Raw genomic sequence first — 21934 nt, 5'->3', positions numbered from 1 at the left:
GTTGAATTTTGAAACCCATCTGCGTATATTAAAGAAAACAAATCTTTATGCATTAAAGAATAAGAATATCTTGAATCCCTTTTGTACTATCGATAGTTTGACCTTAAATTTGTTAGACACAGGTCACAAGATTTGTATATCCGATTGTTAAAAGAAAAACATGGTGGATTGATTATGTCCACAACTTGATTCTCGGTTTTCATCATTACCGGATAACTTGAATTCTCATTTAGCAATTGACATTTGGGCTAAAGGTGTAACTGAGTAATTAGTACACAGTGACACTATCACACACAACACAATCATCTTACATCACACTTCTTTCATCTAATTGTGGCTAATGTGACTTCTCTTGATCATAATCATCCTTTTTTTTTTCTTTTTGGATGGTTCCTTCTTCCGAATCAGATAGTGGGATTCCGGTCCCTGCCACCAACACTTTCCCTCCTCCATCCATATTCACTTCGTTTCGTACTCTGCTTTGCCTCTATCGGTCTATCCTAGTCCAAATCAATCAACTCCTCTTAACATAAGGAATCACTTACACTTTGGCCCAATCTCCAACTTTTGAGATTATCTCATGCTTTAAATATTTGATTCTTACCAAACTAGTTTATAATATGTTATTTCAATAATTCAAAATCATTTATAAAACTGCTTATATGCAATCAGTTTTATGTTATTTCTAATTCAATTCAGAAAAAATTGATTGGCAATAAAAGGATACAGATTATCTTGCTCTTTAGTTTTGACTAGAAGAAAATTTATAAACACATTCCTTTCCTAATATTTTGTTATTTTCTTAAAACAATATCATAACAAAACAATCAAATGCTAAGAAAAATAATATCTTATATTCAACTCGTTAAAAGCACCCTTTATATATATATATATATATATATATATATATATATATATATATATATATATTATTGCCAATTTTTTATGTCTTCTAATAGGGATTACAATTTAGATTCAGCCAAGTGAAATTTTAGTTTAATGACCCACCAATCTAATGGACGTTATTAGCAAGCTAGGACGGGCTAAACAGTTGTATTAAAAATGTGTTTAAAGGTTTTTATTATGTAACATTTTAAATATTTAAATATTTTTAGAAATAATATATATATATATTTGTAATTTTAGTTTATTTTATAAATTTAACTTTTTTAATACTAATAAAAAGTTCATATTTAACTAAATTTTTTATATATTTTACATCTTTCAACTAAATCTGTCTTTTGAATTAATTTTATAGTCGAACCGGGACAAGTCGTAGACAGGGTTATAAGCTTACTTGTTTTGGACCATTGCATTTTGCATCCCATACTTTGAAGTTGCACCCATGTAGTAAAATGTAAAAATTATTCTGGTTTGAGTGATCTTGTAAGTTTTGTATACATTTTGAGTTATATTTTCAGATCCTATTTTGAAAATGTGCATTTTACATATACATTTTAGAATGTATTTCAGAATGCATTTTTGATCTAGAAATACATTTTAAATGCATTTTAGAATATATTTTTTTGAAAGATAAAATTAAAAATTTAATTTTTTACAACATTATTATATGGGACGCAAAATGCAATGGCACTCGTTTTGCGGTGTAGGTTAACACAGTATCAATTGCTACTCACTTTTTTTACTTATCCAAACTTGAGCTTGTAGGTTGAAAGGTCATGTACAAAAAAAATGTAGTGAACTTCATGTGGGCTTTTGACTTAGACTTGTGAAGTTGAGTAATTAGAAAACTTTTAGTGAAAATGTTTTTGGGAAAGAGAATTGAAAAATAATGTCAAAACATAATTGCTTATAAACATAAAAATATTTTGATTATGTGAAGTCAAAACGTAGATTTTATCAATTATTTTATTTCAGCACATAGAGAAAATAGTTTCACGTTAAACATAAAAGAGAATTATATTTAAGCCACTTAAAAATATTTAATTAACCTCTAATATCTTATATAATATTATTTAAATTAAGTTAGTTTTTTTATCAGCATATATTAATTGTTTAGTGGGTAGTTGTAGTTAATAGAAAATTTAAACGTTGTTCTATCCTTACCTCCCATTCACTTTCATTACTAAACCAACCTTGTATATTCTTTAACTTAATTTAGTAACTTATCAAAATATATATTTTCACACTAACTTCTTTTAGTCGAGTCTCAGTTTATACTTGACTTGGTCTAAGGTGATATTTAGAAAAACAATATTTTTCATCATAAATAAGGCTGATTTTGCATCTCATCGAAAATAAAGGTCTTTTCAAGTGCATCCAAATGATTGCTAATTCATATGATGTTCCAAGAGTCATTGGAATGTTAACACCTTAAGTAAACAATGCGATTATTAGATATCCTTAAAATATTATACACGACAGCTTAAGGCGTTCAGGTACTCTAGCATTGACATCTTCGAAAGGATATTCCTTTGTAAGCAAGATACACAATTCCCTGTATTAGTTTCTTCATTGTAAATAACATGTCAGAAATTTCTGCTACCTGCTTGATTGTCTTTTTTCTTCAAACATTCTGATCCAAACTTCGGGGATTAAGCTGGCAATAAAGCAAGCACCCATGTGATCATTTTAGAGAATGTAACCCTTACATTCCATTGCTACCATTATGACCTTAGAAACTATGCTAGATTTCTCAAAGACTAGTACACCAAAACCTTACTTTCAGAGTTAGAAGTACATAGCCAAAAATGATATGGTCCTAACTAACCCTCTCAAGGGTTAAAGTTAAAGCGATTATAGCAAGAAGCCTACATTGTTACAACTAATAGCCAAAAGACACTATTGCCACACACGCTAAAAAAAATGCAAAAGGGGTCAGCATAGTATGACATGTCCAATGAACTGTTGATATTGACAGAAAAGTTTTCACCTTAAAATATTTACTTAAATTGACAAAAGAGAGTTTGAGGCTTTGATAGCAACGAAGCCTTAAGGCCAATTTAGAATCAACAAATAATTCCTTTGTATTCCTACCCTCATTTGTAATGTGAGAGAAGTTGAGACAGAGACAGAGATATGGAAGATGTGAATCACACCCCAAGAGAAGCAAAGGATTACTATTCTAGACCAATATGGTTGTCAGAAACTGCGCAAGTATTTGGGGATCTCAAGAGAAGTGACAGAAATGGAGTTAATGGCTTCCATTTTACTGCTGGTAGAGATTCCTACGTCTATAACTCCCAAGAAATAATGACTCCTGAAATTTCTGGAGCATTTGAAGAAATCAAAAGTTTATTTAGTACCAGAAACGGGGTTAATGAAGAGGTGCTTGGCCAAGAAAACGGTGACTATAGCCGCTATTCTATGCAGACGTTGTCAACAGAGATTGTGGAAATAGTTGAGGATGGCAACAGCATAACAATAAACAAAGATAGAAGGGTTGATGATCTTTATGTCGCTGTTGGCAAAGATGATTTGGATGCTGTGAAATGGACTCTTGATCATGCTGTTTCTCCCGGTTCCCGGATTTTTCTTATCCACGTCTCTTCTCCAATCACATCGATTCCTACTCCAGGTAACCATTAATCTTTTCCATTTGAGTTCAGTAGACTAGTACTTTGTCACGCAACAGATTTTGTAGGGAACCTTTCCTTTGGAATATGTTCTAGTGACACCTACATCTTGAGAGACAATTCACGTCATTCTTTAGTATTATGCTCTCTCTTTAGCGACACAATACCAATATGCCATTGCTATATTACTATAACTGAGTTTACTTATGTTGTCTTGTATGATACTATTCATATCTAGTATAAACTGTAGCATGAATGTTTCAAAGTGGTGAATTGTCCATCAAGAATACATCTCAAACTCTGAATTTCAAAACCTCAAATTATATGTGCTTGGTGGTAATATATAACATATCTGATAGTTGGAAGGTTAGAAAGAAGTCAACTGACCCCACAGCAAGTAAGACTATACGTGAATGAAGTGAACAACAAGAGGAAGGATCTTTTGCAGAAGTACATTAAGATGAGTAATGAAGCCAATGTACTGACTTGATTCCTTTATGACTATGATATCTCTAGAGTTTATTTAGACCACAAACCATACTAAATTAATCTAATTCTAATTTTGTTACCAATTCCTATTTGTCTCCGTGTTCTTTCCTCTCCCAGGTAATAGCAGAAACGTTGCTTCTGGAGAGCAATGACACAGGAAAAGCAATTCTGGATCTCATCTCTATACTTAACATAACCAACCTTGTCATTGGAATCAAAAAGCTACCTTACACACGGTATGCTATCACTGCTTGGATTTCTTTCACAAATGGATGATATGGGGTAAAATTTTATCCTGAGTAGGCATGTTCTGCTAGACACACCAACAAGTAATGCAGCTATAATATGTCAGAAAACCAGCTAATCACATTTTTTGTAATTAGAAGAAAGTGTCCTTGATATGAGAAAGTGACAAGCAGATGTCAAAGATTAAGGAATTTGTATCTTCTTTCTCTAATTTGTTATTTGGATTAGGCGCAACAACAAATTGAGCATAGGAGAGTTCGTAAAGAAACATGCACCGAATACCTGCGAAGTTAACTTGGTTTATAACGGCGAGGTGTTTGTGTCTGATCCTTACATGGATGGCTTGGTATCCTATGGCCAAGCATCACAGAGTAAAAATCACTCCAAAAGCAACTTCTTACCGTGCATGTGCTTTTCAGGCAAGTCCACTTCAGTCAACTATTGATTTTCTCTCTCAACTCTTGCTATAAAGATATGTAGAATAAATAAGTTAGACAGGGAAGCTATACGGGGAAGGTATAGATTTCAGCAATGCATGATATTATGATATATGTTTCGATAACAAATTAAATTATGCATGCTATTATGCTATATATTTCATTTCATTCTTATTTTGTTGCAGTATGTTTCATTTTACATAGTCTCACACTCTATCTACAATACCTTGCTTACATACAGGGTGCATGAGAGAAGATGATGGCAGATAGTACATTTCTCACAACAGAAACAAGAATTGGGTCAACTACTGACGAATGAAAATTACAACTTTCAATCATGGGGAACTAAATCGGACCACCAAGCATAGGCCTAAAGTAATTGTGTGAACTACATAGAAAACTCATGTCCATCATATTATTTATTTTTGGGAACAAAACTATACTGTGAGTTTGTCTGGGAAATAGATATGAGGGAATTTCTGTCTTAAATATATGAGTGATACAGTTTATGTTCTATTATTGTGTAAACTGTATAGACAACTTTTTTTAATTTAAAATACAATTAAAGCTACTTATATGATTGTGTATTATTAATAATTTTTTATTTATTAAAAAATATTTTGTATAATATGAAATTATATTTATCATAATTTTGTTTTAAACATCCAATATGTATGTGTATCTACCCACCTTAAGGTCAGAAGTTCGAGACGACTACATGACTTTCCTAACCAAGTTTTTATCATCATTAATGATCATAACAATTAACTCAAATAATATCATCTGATCAATTTATAAATACTCACTTTCCACGAAGTATAATTTATGTAATCTCATTATCTTAACTCTTATACGGTTAAGAATTTACCATCTTTGTACTCTTGACTTAAAAAGAGTCATTTTTAAGTTTTAGGTGAATTTTTTCCTTTTATCAAAAACCAATTGAAAATTCATTTTTTAGGAACATTTTGTTTTTCTTAAGTTGCTTTCACAAGTTCATTCCCGTATGCATAATGTTAAAATATTTAAAATTATCTAAATAAAACCATATTAATTTGAAGTTGTAAGAGGTTGAAAAACACTTGTGACTTCTTAAAATAAGAAAATCAATAAATTTTTTGTTTAAGAATGAAGAATGAAATTTTGTTTTTTTTCTAGAATTGTAATTTAAGATATATTTAGGATTTTTTCTAAAAAGAACTGATAATTTAATGATTAAGATTGATGATAATGACAATAAAAAAAATTTAACTCATGAGTTTAATGGAACAAGAAAGTGAACTCAAAATAACCTAAATTAGTATGAAATCACATTAAATAACAATATTTACTTGTCAAATTATTAATACGCAGTTTCATATTCCAAAAAATACTTCACAACAATTTCCTGTTCTTAGTCTAATTTCTATTACCATACAATTATCTGCTTCATAAGCAACATTAAACTAAATTAATTCTTTAACTTATTAAACAAGTGAAACTTTGGGATATTTACATATACAATCAAAGAAAGAAAGTTAGAAAAAATTATAAAACAAAATTTGGTCAAGTATAATTAATTTTGATGAGTAACACAAAAGATCTATGAAAAGAATAGATGAAAAATAATTTCAAAAAACTTGAGAAAAATAAAAATATAAAAAAGTTTAAAATTATTGTAAATTTTTATACAAATAATTAAAAATTATATAATTTTACATACCTTTATGATTTTATACTTATCTTTTAAACTATCAATTCTAAGTACAAAAAAATCAAATTAGTTGGCCTCTTATCAATGAACTTATGAATATGATATCTAATTTTATTAAATTTCGTAATAAATTAATTTTCTTATCCTCAGAATTACATATTTTTACTTTGAATCAAAATCCTGTTAGAATACAATTACTTATTTGTGAGAAAAAAATATTGGTGCATAAATGCAAGAGGTTTGAAAGGTGGAGGCGAGAATTTGAATGGGCAACTGGCACGGAAACCAGCAAAGTAGGACGTGTCTATAAGTAAAAGAACCCTGTCCCTTTCCCTCCACTGTCAAATAGCAGCTTGAGCGTTGCTGTTCTGGAATCCCTTCTAATTTTATTCCTTTTCTTTTCGTTTTTCTTTCTTCCACCAACTCCTTAACATTCATTCGATTAGGTTTTTTTTCCTGAACCCTAGCGTTTTGCGAGATGAACCCTTACGAGAATAGATACTCTGATTCCGCTTCTTTTCATGGTCGTCGCAGGTACGCTCTCCTATTCTTTATTTTCTTCGTTGGCAATCGTTTAACGTAAAAAACTAATGTTTTTGTCATTCTCTTGTCATAGTGATTTCGTTAGATCTATTCCTCCGCCGTCTTTTGGCGGTCGCGGCGATGCGGTTCCCTACGGCGCCTTTAGACCCAACGGGTTCGGATCCGCACCCCTTGCTCCGATTCCATCATTTGTGCCCCCTCCTGGGGGGTTTAGCGTAGGACGAGGTAGTGCTAGAGTGGGCAATGGTCACATGAGTGATAGAAAATACGACATAGGTCGTAGCGGCGGTGGAAGAGGTCGTGGTGGTGGTAGAGGCGGGGCTCAAGGTTTTAGGGGCTCCAGGAGAGGAGGTAGACACGATGGTGGTTCTTCTAGGGACGATTTGAACAACATTACACTTCCGAAGCAGAGTTTTAGGAATTTGGTCCCTTTTGAGAAGAATTTTTACGTTGAGTGCCCTGCGGTGAGAGCCATCACTGAGCAAGAAGTTACGCATTACCGTGCTTGTAGAGAGATCACCGTGCAAGGGCATGATGTGCCGAAACCTGTACGGATGTTTCACGAGGCGAATTTTCCTGGTATTTCACTTGTTTATTCTCTTGCCTTGTCTTTTTTGTTCTTGTTTATGTTACTTATTGATGTTCTTTGTCTAATTGGATGTGATGTTGTTTGTCGGGTCAGATTATTGCCTTGAGGTCATTGCCAATCTGGGTTTTGCTGAGCCCACTCCAATTCAGGCTCAGGGTTGGCCTATGGCAATGAAGGGTAGAGATTTAATTGGCATTGCTGAGACTGGCTCGGGTAAAACTTTGGCGTATTTGCTTCCTGCTTTAGTGCACGTCAATGCTCAACCTCGACTGTGTATGTATTGGTTCCCTGCGGACTCTGTCATATGCTAAGTTTCCATTTTATTATGTTATGATAAATGTGTTTGCTGATTTTTCAGCACATGGTGATGGTCCCATTGTCTTAGTATTAGCACCGACAAGAGAGCTTGCTATTCAAATTCAAGAAGAGGCTCTGAAATTTGGGTCACGAACAAATTGTAGAAGTACGTGCATCTATGGTGGTGCACCAAAGGGCCCCCAAATTCGTGAGCTAAGAAGAGGTACTTGGTTTACCTTGTGTAACCTACTGTATGATCATAATTTTGGAATAACATGAACATGATGACTAGATTTTGGTGCTTGGTAGGCGTTGAGATTGTTATTGCTACACCTGGTCGTCTAATAGATATGTTGGAAGCTCAGCACACAAACCTTCAAAGAGTGACTTACCTTGTCTTGGATGAAGCTGATCGAATGCTGGACATGGGTTTTGAACCTCAGATACGGAAAATTGTAGGCCAGGTACTGTTTGCAACTAACCCGTAACTAGTAACTATTGAGTAGTGGAAAATTGTAGGCCATGAATCTATTTCCATTTGTGTGTTTCTTATAGTTTGCCAACTAAATTTAGCCCCCCTCCTGCTCAAGTCTCCCTTGTTAGGATCACGTGTCTTGGACCATAGTTGTACCTTTTGGTGTTAGGAGAGTAACCCTTATACTCCTTTTGATGAGAATATCCTAGAAAGACACATTTAATAGCTCTTGTAGAAAGTTTGTGTAGATATGGGGTGACATCATTTATAAAACATGTGGAACCAAAGACCCAGGAAGATACTTGATTTAATGGTTCGTTTGGAAAAATGATTGAATGAGGAAATTTGGGTGAAGAAATAGATGAAAATGAGGAATTATTACTATAAATATGGAAAGAAGCACATGGATCAACATCGATGAACCTTGACTCTCCCTTGATTGAGAATTATAACGGTGTTATCAATATCGGATAACGGTTTATATCGGAGACCCCAAAAACCCTTTACAGAATTATAACGGACAACATAACGGGGTTATGGCGGAAGCATTACGGTTAAAAGAAATATAATATAAATATATAAAAATAACTTCAAAAATACAAAAATAATGAAAGTGTAGTGGCCGTCACCTAGATAAAAAATGTGGTGTGTAATTATAATGTTTTAAATGGGCCCAAAATAGGGCAAAAAACCTAATTTTAATAATTTGTGATTTTTTATTAGGGTTTCAGCGGCACATTGCTGCAAAGCATTCAATATTTAAATTATATTTAATTTTATTAGGATTTTTTTAGGTTAAAGTTGAAATGGGCCTTTGGCTCAAAAACTTAAATAGGTCCAAAAAGCCTAATTTAAGTATTTTGTGATTTTTTATTAGGGTTTCAGCTGCACACTGCTGCAGAGCATTTAAATATTTAAATTTTACTAGGTTAAAGTTGAAATGGGCCTTAGGCCCAAACTTAGGGTTAGGTCATGCGCCACCGGCTCCATCCTCCTTACGTTCAGCGCTGCTGCGGCTTGGTCTTCCTCACTTATAGCGCCGCCGCAAGCCCTTCTTCCTTAAGCGCAGCCCCGCCGCAACTCCCGTCTTTTCTCCGCTTTTTTCGATATCTCCGATATCCGTTAGCATTCCGACATGGCAATAGCGGCCGCCATGGACCGCCATGAGAAATCCGATTCGTCACCGCCTTGTTGTGGCGGTGGTCAGGAATTCCGCCACCGAAATCCGTCATGGCGACGTCATGGTCGATAAGTGATAACACTGCACTTGACAACTAAGATGATTGGGCTTGGCTCTTGGGTTTTAGCTTAAGATATTAGTGATATTCCTCACTAGAAAACTTTGGCTTAAATTTTTCAGATTTAGATATTTGTGCTGCTTGGTCAGGTAAGCCATGCAAAGCATTACAAGTTTCTTGAGTATGTTCCATCTTTTTATAGTACGAGCATTGAGGGCAACCAATTCTACCACCATGTTAGGTAAGACAAGCAAAGCATTACAATTTTCTTGAGTATGTCCCACCCTTTTATATTATGAACATTAAGGGAAACCACTTCTACCACCACATCCTCCACGGATTGCACGACCTCTTCTTCTTCAAGTAGATGTCATTGCTAAAGATTCAATTAGTTCAGATAAACTCCCACTCTTTTTCAGCTTTGGAACTCTAAGAGGAACCCAAAGAAGACGTTTCATAAGGTTTCTAAGGTGTCAAGTGCCGCTATTGCCATGTCGGAGTGCTAACGGATATCAGAGATATCGAAAAAAGCGAAGAAAAGACGGGAGTTGCGGCGGGGCTGCGCTTAAGGAAAAAGGGCTTGCGGCGGCGCTACAAGTGAGGAAAGACAGAGCCGGCGCTGAACGTAAGGAAGATTGAGCCGGCGACGCATGACCTAACCCTAATTTTGAAGAAACTTAAGTTTGGGCCTAAGGCCCATTTCAACTTTAACCTAATAATATTTAAATTCTCTGCAGCAGTGTGCCGCTGAAACCCTAATAAAAAATCACAAAATACTTAAATTAGGCTTTTTGGGCCAAAGGCCCATTTCAACTTTAACCTAAAAAACCGTAATAAAATTAAATATAATTTAAATATTGAATGCTTTGCAGCAATGTGCCGCTGAAACCCTAATAAAAAATCACAAATTACTTAAATTAGATTTTTTGCCCTATTTTGGGCCCATTTAAAACATTATAATTACACACCACATTTTTTATCTATGTGACAGCCACTACACTTTCATTATTTTTGAAGTTATTTATATATATTTATATTTTTTTTAACCGTAATGCTTCCGCCATAACCCGTTATGTTGTCCGTTATAATTCTGTAAAGGGTTTTTGGGGTCTCCGATATAAACCGTTATCCGATATTGATAACACTGGGTGGCGGCAGATTGCAGTGGTTGGCAATGGAAGGTGGCAACCACCTCTAGCAGTGACGACCATGGTTATCAAACTCGCAAGTTAACTCATTCGAGTTTACGTTCCAAGTCACCTTGAACAAGTTAACTTGGAAGCAAAGTTGTTTTAGGAGCAAACTCGTTGTTAACTCCATGAACTCGTGAGGTTGTGATTGAGTTGGCGAGTTCAGATTAGGGTTTGCACGGTGGTTGAGGTCGCTGTGCTGTGGTTGTTCATTGCGTTTGTGGTTGCCTCACTTGTGTTCGTGGTCGTTTGCTTTGTCCATGATCGCTCACCTCACCTCTGTTTGTGCTCACCTTTGTCTTAGTTTTGATTGTGCAATGGTCATGTTAGTGGTTGTGCGATGGTTGTGTGTGGTTGCTGAGTTTCCATTGTGCGGTGGTCATCTAGTAGGTGAGACTCTTCATGGTGGCTGTGCTGGTGCATTTTTGGTTGCTGTTACGGATGCTTTTTAATTGGGGAGATTAGGGCAATGGATAGGGGAAATCTTGTTTTAATAGGGGAGATTGGGTAGTAGATTGGGGAAATTTTTTAATTCGACAATAGATTTGGGACATTTTAATTGGGGAAACTTTTTAACTTGGGAAGATTAGGACACTCCATATCTTTTTATTGAAATACTTTTTTTCATATGAAGTAAACTAATTTTAATAGATTTTTGAGTTTGATAACCTTGGTGATGGCGGTGACTGAAATATTAGAGCTGGATTGGAACCCACACCAATATCAACTTAAATCTGAACTTTTTAGAGGGAAAACTTGAGTTTTCACTTAGCTATACATTTACAAGTATTAACTGTACATTTGTGATAGCAGGAGTGCAGACTTTTGCACCTACTTAACCGGCTATGGCATAAAAAGACTGACTGATGATTACAAGGCACATAATAATATAAAATACATATATTTATTTAATAGCGAGAAATAAAAACAGTCAATATGAACCACAATCATATTTAATTTTAAATGATCAAGATGGATAAATATGCTCAATTTTTTTTAGTGATTGTATTATTAAGTAACCTCTAATTTTGAGTCTTGACCATTCTCATGAATAGTTTGTATGACTTATAGATTTATATTGATCACATTCTTATATGACATGTGTCGTTTTCATACTGATTATGTATAAAAGGCACATTTTATTAATTTGTGATTTGAAATCTCAGATTCGACCAGATAGACAAACATTATTATGGAGTGCTACATGGCCAAGGGAGGTTGAGACTCTGTCAAGGCAGTTTCTCCGCAATCCATACAAGGTTACTGCAATAGTGATTCCACTTCTCTATTTTTATTTATCATTTATGGGTATCTAAATTTGTATTTGCTATTTTTTCAAAGAAAACAATAATCTTTGTGCTGTGAATTGACTTAATTAGATGTCATTTGGGTGATTATTGATGAGTGCATTTTCTTGTGGGATATCATGATCCTATAGGTAATTGTTGGGTCACCAAACCTGAAGGCAAATCAATCTATAAATCAAGTTGTTGAAGTTGTAACAGACATGGAGAAATATAATAGGTTTGTGTTCTCAGTGATAATAGACAGTGACAAGTGTTTATGCTTTCCAAATTAACACTTTAGCTTGAAAATGCAGATTAATCAGACTGCTGAAAGAAGTGATGGACGGGAGCCGAGTTCTAATATTTATGGAGACTAAAAAGGGATGTGATCAAGTTACGAGACAAATGAGAATGGATGGGTGGCCAGCACTATCCATCCATGGTGATAAAAACCAGGCTGAGAGGGATTGGGTCTTGGCTGAATTTAAGAGTGGCAGAAGTCCAATAATGACTGCCACTGATGTTGCTGCACGGGGTCTTGGTAGGATCATTGTGTTTAGAAGCTTAGGATTTTTTATCTAGGTCTAAAACTTTAACCATAGGGCAAGTTGGCCGGCTGCTGTCCAGTTCTCCTCGATATAATTTGTGGTTTGGGTGTGTACGGGCCATATTGTTAGTGTGTTGGAACTGCCTGTAACTTGACCAAGGGATTACTAACTTGCATACTTACTGAGGTGAAATTGTTTTGCTGCAATCAGTAGATGTTTCTGTTAATTTGGGAACTAACTTTTTAGATGTCAAGTTATATAGATTCCTGGGTCAGAGTTCCTTTGATATGGCTTGGATATTGATCTATAACTTCTGAGGTAGCATATCACGTGTGGTCCTGTAGATTTCATAGAATGGGTTAATGCATGGTGGTTTACATGCTTGACTGGAGGTTAGTTATCAATAATTTGATAGTGTAGACTGAAGAGATATAGATCATATGCCTGTCATACGTTTTTAAGGACGTAGTCATTGATCCCCCATCCACAATTATGGAGCTGATTGTATTTGCAGCCCGGTCGACTCATACATGCTTAGTCAATAATTGGATGTGGGTGGCATGATGGTGAAGTAGCTCCTTATCCCTGGAAGGTTAAGGTGGGCACATTGATGTGATGAATGTGTTGAGTTTGATCTATTTGATCTCTAGAATCTTACAGCTCAGGGATAAGGGCTTTTTAAATTTTCTCCATTTAAACCTTACTCTTAATTTCTTATGATGTTTCCTTTGTTGCTTTGCTGCTTTGCTTGTAGATGTGAAGGACATTAAATGTGTGATCAATTATGATTTTCCATCAAGCCTGGAAGATTATGTACACAGAATTGGTCGAACTGGTCGTGCAGGGGCCAAAGGAACTGCGTACACATTTTTTACACACGGCAATGCCAAGTTTGCTAGGGATCTGATCAAGATTTTACAAGATGCTGGTCAGGTTGTGAGTCCTGCATTGTCTGCATTGGTTCGGTCAGCTGGTTCTGGTCAATTTGGTAATAAGAATTTCTTGTTGAAACTGAAGTTTGCGATTTTTATTAGGATGCCCTGTAAATAGTTCTTACAATTTTGTAGGATCAGGGGGAAGTTTTCGCACAAGAGGACGCGGAGGCTATGGAAATCGAGGTTTAACATCAGGTTCCAATGCCATTCCTCTAGGTTCGAAGAGGCCTTGGCAGTATCTATAGTTTTGGTGTTGCTTTAGGCAAATTGAGTTTTTACTATGTTGTGGTGGTTGAATTTTGAGCATGCTTGCATTTGACCACAATTACATTTGAAACAACACACTGTTGGATTTAGGACAAAAATTAATTTTACTAGGACATAAGTTTGGAAAGCATGTCATGGATGATTGATACATGTATATACCTATTTCCTCCTTTGACTTGATAAGAGCAGTAAAGCTAGATAATAGATGATGAAATATAAAATATTAATTTACTGTCTCTACCCTAATTTGGCATGGGAGAAAATATTAAAATCGAGAAGAAGTATAGTTCAATTTCTCCAATTATCATTTGGTTTGAGAGAATGGAAAATATATGTTTTTACCCTCTTGATAAATTTCACTGAAAAAAGAAGGTGAAATAGAAGTTTTGAATTAAAATTTATTGTAATAGTAGAAAAAAAAATATTAACACAATTTTCTTTCCTCTGTTTTATACTTTGCCATTAACTAACCAATGAGTTTCAAAGGTAGTGTAAGTTGTTATTTTACCAATTCTAACGTTAATGCTTGGATAATATTACAACTCAGTAAATAACCAAGATTTAAATTCAAACGATTCAGTTTGTCGTATCGATTACTGGGTTGAGTGTGTTATTTTATATAACAAGTCAACTAAATTCAAACACGACTATAATATATAAATTCAGTTATTTAATTGATATTTTTTTAAAGCTTTTTAAAATTAAAGATAAAATTAACCAAAACAAGTTTGTTTACAACTATATTGAGTATAACTATATGACTAATCTGTATTAAAATTAGTATTAGCATTTCTAATCAGTATTTTAATGTTTTTTTATATCAACATTCAGTAATATATATAAATTTGATTTTGATAATAACTTTACTACTTTTTAATTTATGTATTTTAATGTTTTTATACCAACATTTAATAAATATAAGTTTGATTTTTGATAATAAATATCTTACTTAGATGTTTCTCGTTATTAAAAATTATAAACATTGAAAATATCATTTTTAATAACACTAACTTTTAGAAATTTTAAATTATAATATTATTTCGTGTAAGTTTAAAATTAAACCACATTTGTATAAAATTAAAATATGTAAAGTACCCAAGCTTCTTAGAGGCTTTTTTTTTTTTCATTTCCAAATGTCACTGAACATCGACTAGTAACAATTATTTTTTTTTTACAGTCAATACATAGATCAATGAGTATGATATTATTTTAACTTCATTATAATTTAATGTTTGAACCTTAGACATGTAGTTATATTAAATATTAAATATTTGGAAAGATAAATTTATTAAACATGTCCTTATGTTAAATCTCGATAGGCTCAACATTTGGACTTTTAAAATATTTAATCCAAATTTAATAAAATAAATTGAATTTGAAATTCTCATAAGATAAATTGTCTAATAAGTCTTCTACATCGTACTATTTATTTATGAAAAACTTGAGAATCAGCCGCAGATTAAAAAAGAAAGAAAAGGAACGAGGTAATAAAGAGAGAAAAACAAACATGAAGAAAAAAGAAAGCCAATAGAGAGTAAAGAAATGGGATTTGAGATTCAAGCCTTATGAGAAAACTATTTAATAGTTTTTTTATTGAAAAAAAATGACAGTATTGCATAATTTTTTAACACATATTAATCTTTTTAATTAAAGAAAAACATACGAACTGTGTGAATATGAGAATGAATATTAAAAAGGGAAATGATATATGATTCTCTAGTTTTTTTCACACTCTCATTTGACATTTAATAATTTTTTTTATTACTTAAATATAATATTTTATTATTAAAGGGTTGTAAAATAAAAGTGATAAAAAAAATGTCAAAGATGATGTTAATGAAAATTATAACAGCCACAATGAAAAAGGGCGGAAAAGAGGAGGGTAAATTAGTAAAATAACGAGCGAGGCTTCTTATATAAATGCCAAAACCCTAATTCTATGGTGCGGCCGCTCCGTGAGATATAGACAGTGAGGGAGAGAAGAACAGATAGAGAGTAGGAGAAAATGACGACTAGGTTTAAGAAGAACAGGAAGAAGAGAGGTCATGTCAGTGCCGGGCACGGCCGTATCGGAAAGCACAGAAAGCATCCCGGAGGTCGCGGTAACGCCGGAGGTATGCATCACCACCGTATCCTCTTCGACAAATACCATCCAGGTTACTTCGGTAAGGTGGGTATGCGCTACTTCCACAAGCTCCGCAACAAGTTCTATGCCCCCATTGTCAACATCGACAAGCTCTGGTCCCTTCTCCCCCAGGAGGCCAAGGACAAGGCCACCGCCGACAAGGCGCCCTTGCTCGATGTCACCCAGTTCGGCTACTTTAAGGTTTTGGGTAAAGGGGTTTTGCCTCAGAACCAGCCTATCGTTGTGAAGGCCAAACTTATCTCCAAGATCGCTGAGAAGAAGATCAAGGAGGCCGGTGGCGCCGTTGTTCTCACCGCTTAGGTTATTTTTGTTTAAAAGGATTTTGAGATCTGTTATTTGTCATATGTTTTTGGTTTTTGTTTCAATCTCTATCTGTCTGGACCTGATTAGTTTAAATGGTTTTTATATCCTCAATGTTCTGGATTATATCTCTTTTGCTTCGTGTTATTTTTGTCGAATCCGTGGTTTACACTATTAAATTGAACCTCTTGATTGTTCGATCGATGCGTATTCCTCTGGTGACTGTGCTTTATCATTCGTACTTTCAGATGCATCCACATTCGTTACGAAACGTGTTCATATAATTTTTTTGATTCAGGGAAGTAAGAAAACCGTGATTTTGGGCAAGTTGGGCCTTGGTTATATGCTTACACGTATATGTTTGGTATTTCTATTCATTTTTATGCCTTCTCTATTAACCCTTAAATGAATTTGTTTCTGTAATTTGATGTTTAATGATTATTGGAATGAAACACGACTAAATGGAATGACTTTACTGTTTCAATTTTTTGATGCCGTTACATACTCTTTAATTAGAGTGAAAGTAACGCATGGGTCCTGGATGAAGTTGAATTAAGTGTGTTAATCAGGTTTTACATGGGTACTGGATGGAGTTGAATGAAGTGTAATAATCAGGTGTAATTTGATTCTTAGTTTCAACATTCCATATGATGAAACTCTTGTTTCCATGTAGCCCTTCCTCTCAATCGCCGGTGTAATTTCTCGTGAACTTATTCATGTCACCTATTTAATTTCTTTTGAATTGGTATTATGCATAATTGGTTAAGTGCAATGCTAGTTTTACTCTGTTTGCGGCTTTTAAAACTATTTACTTGTTGGGGCCTTGTAAATTGTGGACACTTCAAGTTATTTTAATTCTAGTATGCGAACTCCTTATTCTCCAAGATGGACTTGAGTCGTTTTTGGGCGAGATATAAGCTTTCTTTGTGAGCACCCCCATGGGTTTAATGTCTATTGACGGATGGGGATGTAGTGAAACTCTCAACATTGGTTCACTGTCATCCCATTCTTATTTCTCCCTTGGTGCTATTAGCAGGAGTTTTCTCGCAATTTCAACCTTGGGGTGCATTCAGAGGGGTATTACAACTGCTTCATTGGCCATAAACAAAAATCGGGCCCTCTGTCTCCAATTTGTGGTAAAGCAACGTAAGCCATTGATGTCTGCTCAAGAGAATAGCCTTGCTTAAACACGGCTGCTGAGCACTCTTTAAAAGTAAGGTGTTTCTTCCTGCATCCCCATTAAACAGGTAAAATGACCAAATGTCCCATCTAATTTCTTCTCATTGTGCCCTTAATGTGGAATCTGAAAAAGTTAATTTAGAAAATACATTATTATATACATTTCGAAACAGAATACATTTCATGAATTCAGGAAAGAAAGTATGTTCTGGTGGAAAAAAAATTCTGGAAAAGATAATCCTGAAGTCATTAGAAAAAAGGAAGCGTAAAACAGTCTTTCTGAAAGTCGATGGGTTGCTGGAAAATTTTGAAACACCCTAAAAGAAATCGAGATTGCAGGCCCAAAATTTTACGCTTACGTTCAGGCGTAAAAATTTGTCACCATATGTTGAAAGCCCTTTTAAGCAAGTCCTGCACCTTCATATGTTTCTCCGTCACTCTATTACAAAACATCTGAAAATATCTTTTTATCCTTTTTATCTTAAAAAAGATTTCAGGATTATGTATTCTGAAAACTATTCATGCATTTTCTGGATTATGTAATCTAAGATTAAATCTGAAAACTAATTACGAATTTGAAAAAAAAAATCTGAATACGAATTTGAAAAAGAATTTCTGAATTATATTGAGAATACTATAGAAAGACAATTTTGGAAATACGAAAATTTATGAATATGAGAGAAGGATAAATGGAGGTGCAAGAAGAAACAGCCTTTAAGCAATTACACCTGGCCCTATACTTATGATTTGCTATTTTGGTTAATTTTAAGTAAGATTGTTTACCTATGAATGTTCTTTAGGAATTCGAAAATGGACTAACATTGTTTAACCAATGTATAACCTGAAGAAGTAGGTTGAGTTTAGTGGGCCTATAGCCAAGTGGGCTGGCCTCGACTAGTTGGCGCAGGTGGACTGACTCACTTGTTTGGTTTTTTACTAATCAAAATTAAAATAAAATTTATTTTGAAGGATTAAAATCTTTATATTGTATTAATTAAAAATATAAATAAATAATATTTTAATGTAAATTCAAAAAACAAAGTATTAATAAATTAAGTTTTTATTATTGATTGTAATTAAATAATTTAATATGTAAAAAAAGTAAGTAAACTTTATTGGAAATATTAATTAATATTTTTAATTTATTTTATAAATATTAATTAATTAATTAGAGATGTAGAAAATAATTTAAATGATAGATTTCTTTTGAGGGATTAACTGTGGGATTGACTATAATGCAGGTATTGGTTTGTTTTGTCATTCATACTTATTTTAAAATGGGGTGAAAAAATAATACAGTCTTAATAGTAGAGTTCAGGGTAAACTTTCAAGGTGGAGAGGTAGGTGTTTATCTTTGGTTGGGAGGATTTGTTTGATAAAGTCTGTTCTGTCCTTAATTCCGCTATTTTTTATGTCACTATTCAAGTTACTGCTTGTGGTGGCAGAGAAGCTAGTTCAGCTACAAAGAAATTTCCTTTGGGAGTGGGGTTCTGATGGTAGGAAGATCGCTTGGGTCTCCTGGAAAAAAGTTTGTGAGCCTCGTGATTATGGGGGTCTTGGTGTTATTGACCTTAGGAAGTTTAATCTGGCTTTGTTAGGTAAGTGGATTTGGAGGTTGGGTACGGATAAAGGAGGTTTGTGGAAAGAAATCATTGTTTCTAAATATGGTGGTTGGAGAAATTTGAGAGGGGTGGGTAAAATCAGAAAGGGTTCCCTTTGGTGGAAAGATTTGATGGAGGTGTGGGCTTCGGAGGGTTGGGGAAGAAGTTTTGAAGATGGTTTTTAGTGGGATGTTGGTGATGGGAAGGGTATCTCTTTCTGGGATGACAGTTGCCTAAGTTGTGGAGCTTTGAAGGTCGTTTTCCCGAGACTGTTTTCCCTTAGTTTGGCTAAAGATGCAAAGGTGGCTGAGCTTGGGAATTGGATTGATGGTGTTTGGGTGTGGCACTTTGTTTGGCGTAGATCCTTTTTCGAATGGGAGAAACCTCTGGAGGAGCAGTTGGTTCAGCTGTTGCAAGGGGCGAAGTTGGAACTGGGGAAGGAAGATTGTAGGATTTGGAAGGTTGGGGGTTCAAAACTTTTACGGTTAACTCAGTCTATGTTCAAGTTAGGAAGGATACAGTTGGGGAGGTCCCTCCAGTTTACAGTAAGTTGTGGAGGTGCAAAGCCTTGCCTTCTGCTTTGTTCACAGCTTGGAGGGTGATAGAGAATAAGGTTGCTACTAGGGTAAATCTGGAAAGACGCGGGGTGGTGATTGAGAATCCTTTGTGTTGTCTGTGTGGGATGGTGGAAGAGTCGTCCAATCATCTGTTTTCCGTATGCGATTTCGCTTGGCGTGTTTGGTGTCTTTGTTTTAAGTGGCTAGGCGTATCCTTCATTATTCATAAGGATCCTTTGGCAAACTTTCTACAGTTCAGGTTAAGTCAGGCTTCAAATTCGGTTAATGATGTTTGGGGTGCAATTTGGGTTGGAGTTGTGAGTGGTATTTGGAATCATAGGAATTGTGTGTCCTTTGATAGAGGGGTGGTAGATGCGCTCGAAGTATTCGCCTTGGTACACGTGAAAGTTTGGTCGTGGATTTACGCAAAATCTCATTGTGCTTCCTTCGGGTACTCTAATTAGGTTTTGAACCCAGTGAATTGTATGAGGATGATAATTTAATGTTTTCCTATAGTTAGTTTGGTTGTTCCTTAGATAATCAGGTAGGCGTTTCGTGGTAGGAATATGATAAGGTGTTTTGCTCTTTATGTATAAGGGTTGAACCACTCCTGAAGTGGTTCCCATTTATTTATTTTTTATTGCTGATAAAAAAAATAGTTGTGGTTGGATTGATTTAAAGTCGTTTAAATAAATAAAAAGGATATAAATAATAAAAATTTAATAATTAATAAGTTAACTTAATAAATAAATAAAAAATATAAATAATCTAAAAACTAGCTTAATGTGATAATTATAAGAATGTCACTATCGAATACTACACATGCCCTCCGGGAATTATTAACCATTCTAATCTAATAATTCTTTTTACAAATTGTTCCTAATAATTATGCATTACATGTCATCCATAATGAGTATTAGATATAAAACTTGATACTCTTAAGTTTTTAATTAAAACAATTTTTTATTTTTTATTCTTAAATGTCTAGTAATTATAGTATGCTAAAATTAAATCTTAAAATATATGCATACAAACACACTCTGAAGATGACTTAATTAAAAATATTTGACTTTAGTTTTTCTCCATAATCACATTTTCCATGAATTTGACTCTTTTATATGAGAGTAAATTTGAAACTTATGAAAGATGAAGGAACATATGAGTTGATTTAGACTGATGGAGTTTTTGGTTGAAGTGAAAGGCTAAAAAAAGAAAAGAAAATTGGTAATGAAATTGTGGAAGCATAAGAATTTAAAAAGCAGAGTGGGTTGAGTACAACGCATGCGCTAATAATGCTTGGCTTGTACTTATTGAAGCTAACAAAAGTTGATACTTTAGAGGTATTATTATTTTTATGTATTGGAATTGTGTGGTTGGATCAAAATGCCAAACCATTGTCTTTAGGATTCTTCTACTTTCCAATGCATCCATATTGGTCAATACAATAGAAGAGGGTCAATAAGAGAAAAATAATAAAAAAATGTATAAACTAAAAATAAAAATCTGGAAAGTTATGAGAAATTTTTTACAAGTGAATTTAGATATAAATTAATTTTAATTTAAGAAGAAATTATAAATTACTCTTTTTTTCCTAATGTTTTCCTAAATAAGTTTGTTCACGAGCAGAAATACAAATATTATTGGATGTGTGTCCTATTTTTTTATCACACCGTCATATAATTTTTTTATGAATACAAATATGTGTTTTATTTTTTGTTTACTATATGAAAAAAGATAATTAAATATTATATTATCACTTAGTAATAAACACATTTAATTATAAAACGAAGTGTTATAAATATATAACTTAATTATATGTAGAATATGCGGACAGTTATATTATTTTTAAATATAAAATAATTTTGATCTACTAAGTATTCAATTTTTTTATATTTTTTTATTGAGTGTATCTGGTTTAATGTTTTTGTTAACTTAATCTAAGTGTTATTTTGTTAGTAATGTTGCTTACTTATCTTTTAAGTGTTAAGAAAAATAAGATTTTAAAATTAATATAAAATAATATTGTAGTTAATGCAAAATAGATTACTTTTATTATTTTAGTTGAAAATATCTTAGATAATGAGAAATATCATCATGGTCACCTAATCAATAGTCACCTAGATCAATAGTGGTGACTGGACAATGATACCTTGACATGTTTCATCCACTTGATATCTAAAAATATTATTATTTTATTATAATATACTATTTTATTTTAAAACATGTCATAAAATAATTATTTTTTTATTAAAATGTTAAAGAAATTTTATTCTTTTAATAAAAGTTACTTCTCACAAAATCTCACGTGGTGGACGTACTAACAAAAATGCTAGAGATAAAATAATATTCACATCATCAATCTAAAAGAAAAAAAGGTATGTT

The 21934-nt window shown here is 33.7% G+C and overlaps 3 protein-coding genes across 5 annotated transcripts; all 3 read left to right on the top strand.

The window, feature by feature from the left end:
- The first annotated feature begins 2947 nt into the window (after positions 1-2947).
- On the top strand, positions 2948-5323 carry LOC137805654 (U-box domain-containing protein 36). The gene is made up of 5 exons (XM_068605595.2): positions 2948-3538; positions 3896-4014; positions 4143-4261; positions 4500-4690; positions 4950-5323. The coding sequence occupies exons 1-5, from the start codon at positions 3040-3042 to the stop codon at positions 4976-4978; spliced, it is 957 nt and encodes a 318-aa protein (XP_068461696.2). The 5' UTR covers positions 2948-3039; the 3' UTR covers positions 4979-5323.
- Positions 5324-6626: 1303 nt separating this feature from the next.
- On the top strand, positions 6627-13952 carry LOC137807911 (P-loop containing nucleoside triphosphate hydrolases superfamily protein). Of its 3 annotated transcripts, XR_011080614.2 has the most exons (11): positions 6657-6935; positions 7018-7523; positions 7627-7806; positions 7892-8053; positions 8140-8294; positions 11900-11992; positions 12172-12257; positions 12334-12959; positions 13082-13165; positions 13322-13555; positions 13635-13952. XR_011080614.2 is itself a non-coding variant. In XM_068608762.2 (10 exons), exons 1-10 carry the CDS (start codon positions 6880-6882, stop codon positions 13745-13747), a joined length of 1812 nt encoding a protein of 603 aa, XP_068464863.2. In that variant the 5' UTR covers positions 6627-6879; the 3' UTR covers positions 13748-13952. The 3 variants fall into 3 exon arrangements, 1 of the variants encoding a protein (XP_068464863.2); XM_068608762.2 differs by lacking the exon at positions 13082-13165 and having other exon boundaries at positions 6627-6935; positions 12334-12560; XR_011080613.2 differs by having other exon boundaries at positions 12334-13165.
- Positions 13953-15764: 1812 nt separating this feature from the next.
- LOC137807910 (large ribosomal subunit protein uL15x) lies at positions 15765-16413 on the top strand. The gene has a single exon (XM_068608761.2). The coding sequence runs from the start codon at positions 15775-15777 to the stop codon at positions 16213-16215; it is 441 nt and encodes a 146-aa protein (XP_068464862.1). The 5' UTR covers positions 15765-15774; the 3' UTR covers positions 16216-16413.
- Positions 16414-21934: the final 5521 nt, after the last annotated feature.

This window comes from Phaseolus vulgaris, chromosome 3 (assembly GCF_051622355.1).
Source record: "Phaseolus vulgaris cultivar YP4 chromosome 3, ASM5162235v1, whole genome shotgun sequence".
Lineage (NCBI taxonomy): Eukaryota > Viridiplantae > Streptophyta > Magnoliopsida > Fabales > Fabaceae > Phaseolus > Phaseolus vulgaris.
The sequence above is the reverse complement of the archived record's forward strand: the minus strand, read 5'-3'. Positions and strand labels throughout refer to the sequence as shown.

Coding starts and splice junctions, on each gene's coding strand:
- LOC137807910 (XM_068608761.2), top strand. CDS start 15,775: ATGACGACTAGGTTTAAGAAGAACAGGAAGAAGAGAGGTCATGTCAGT.
- LOC137805654 (XM_068605595.2), top strand. CDS start 3,040: ATGGAAGATGTGAATCACACCCCAAGAGAAGCAAAGGATTACTATTCT. Junction 4,015..4,142: donor AGATGAGTAATGAAGCCAAT/GTACTGACTTGA, acceptor TTCCTCTCCCAG/GTAATAGCAGAAACGTTGCT. Junction 4,262..4,499: donor AAAAAGCTACCTTACACACG/GTATGCTATCAC, acceptor TATTTGGATTAG/GCGCAACAACAAATTGAGCA.
- LOC137807911 (XM_068608762.2), top strand. CDS start 6,880: ATGAACCCTTACGAGAATAGATACTCTGATTCCGCTTCTTTTCATGGT. Junction 7,807..7,891: donor CAATGCTCAACCTCGACTGT/GTATGTATTGGT, acceptor CTGATTTTTCAG/CACATGGTGATGGTCCCATT. Junction 13,556..13,634: donor AGCTGGTTCTGGTCAATTTG/GTAATAAGAATT, acceptor ACAATTTTGTAG/GATCAGGGGGAAGTTTTCGC.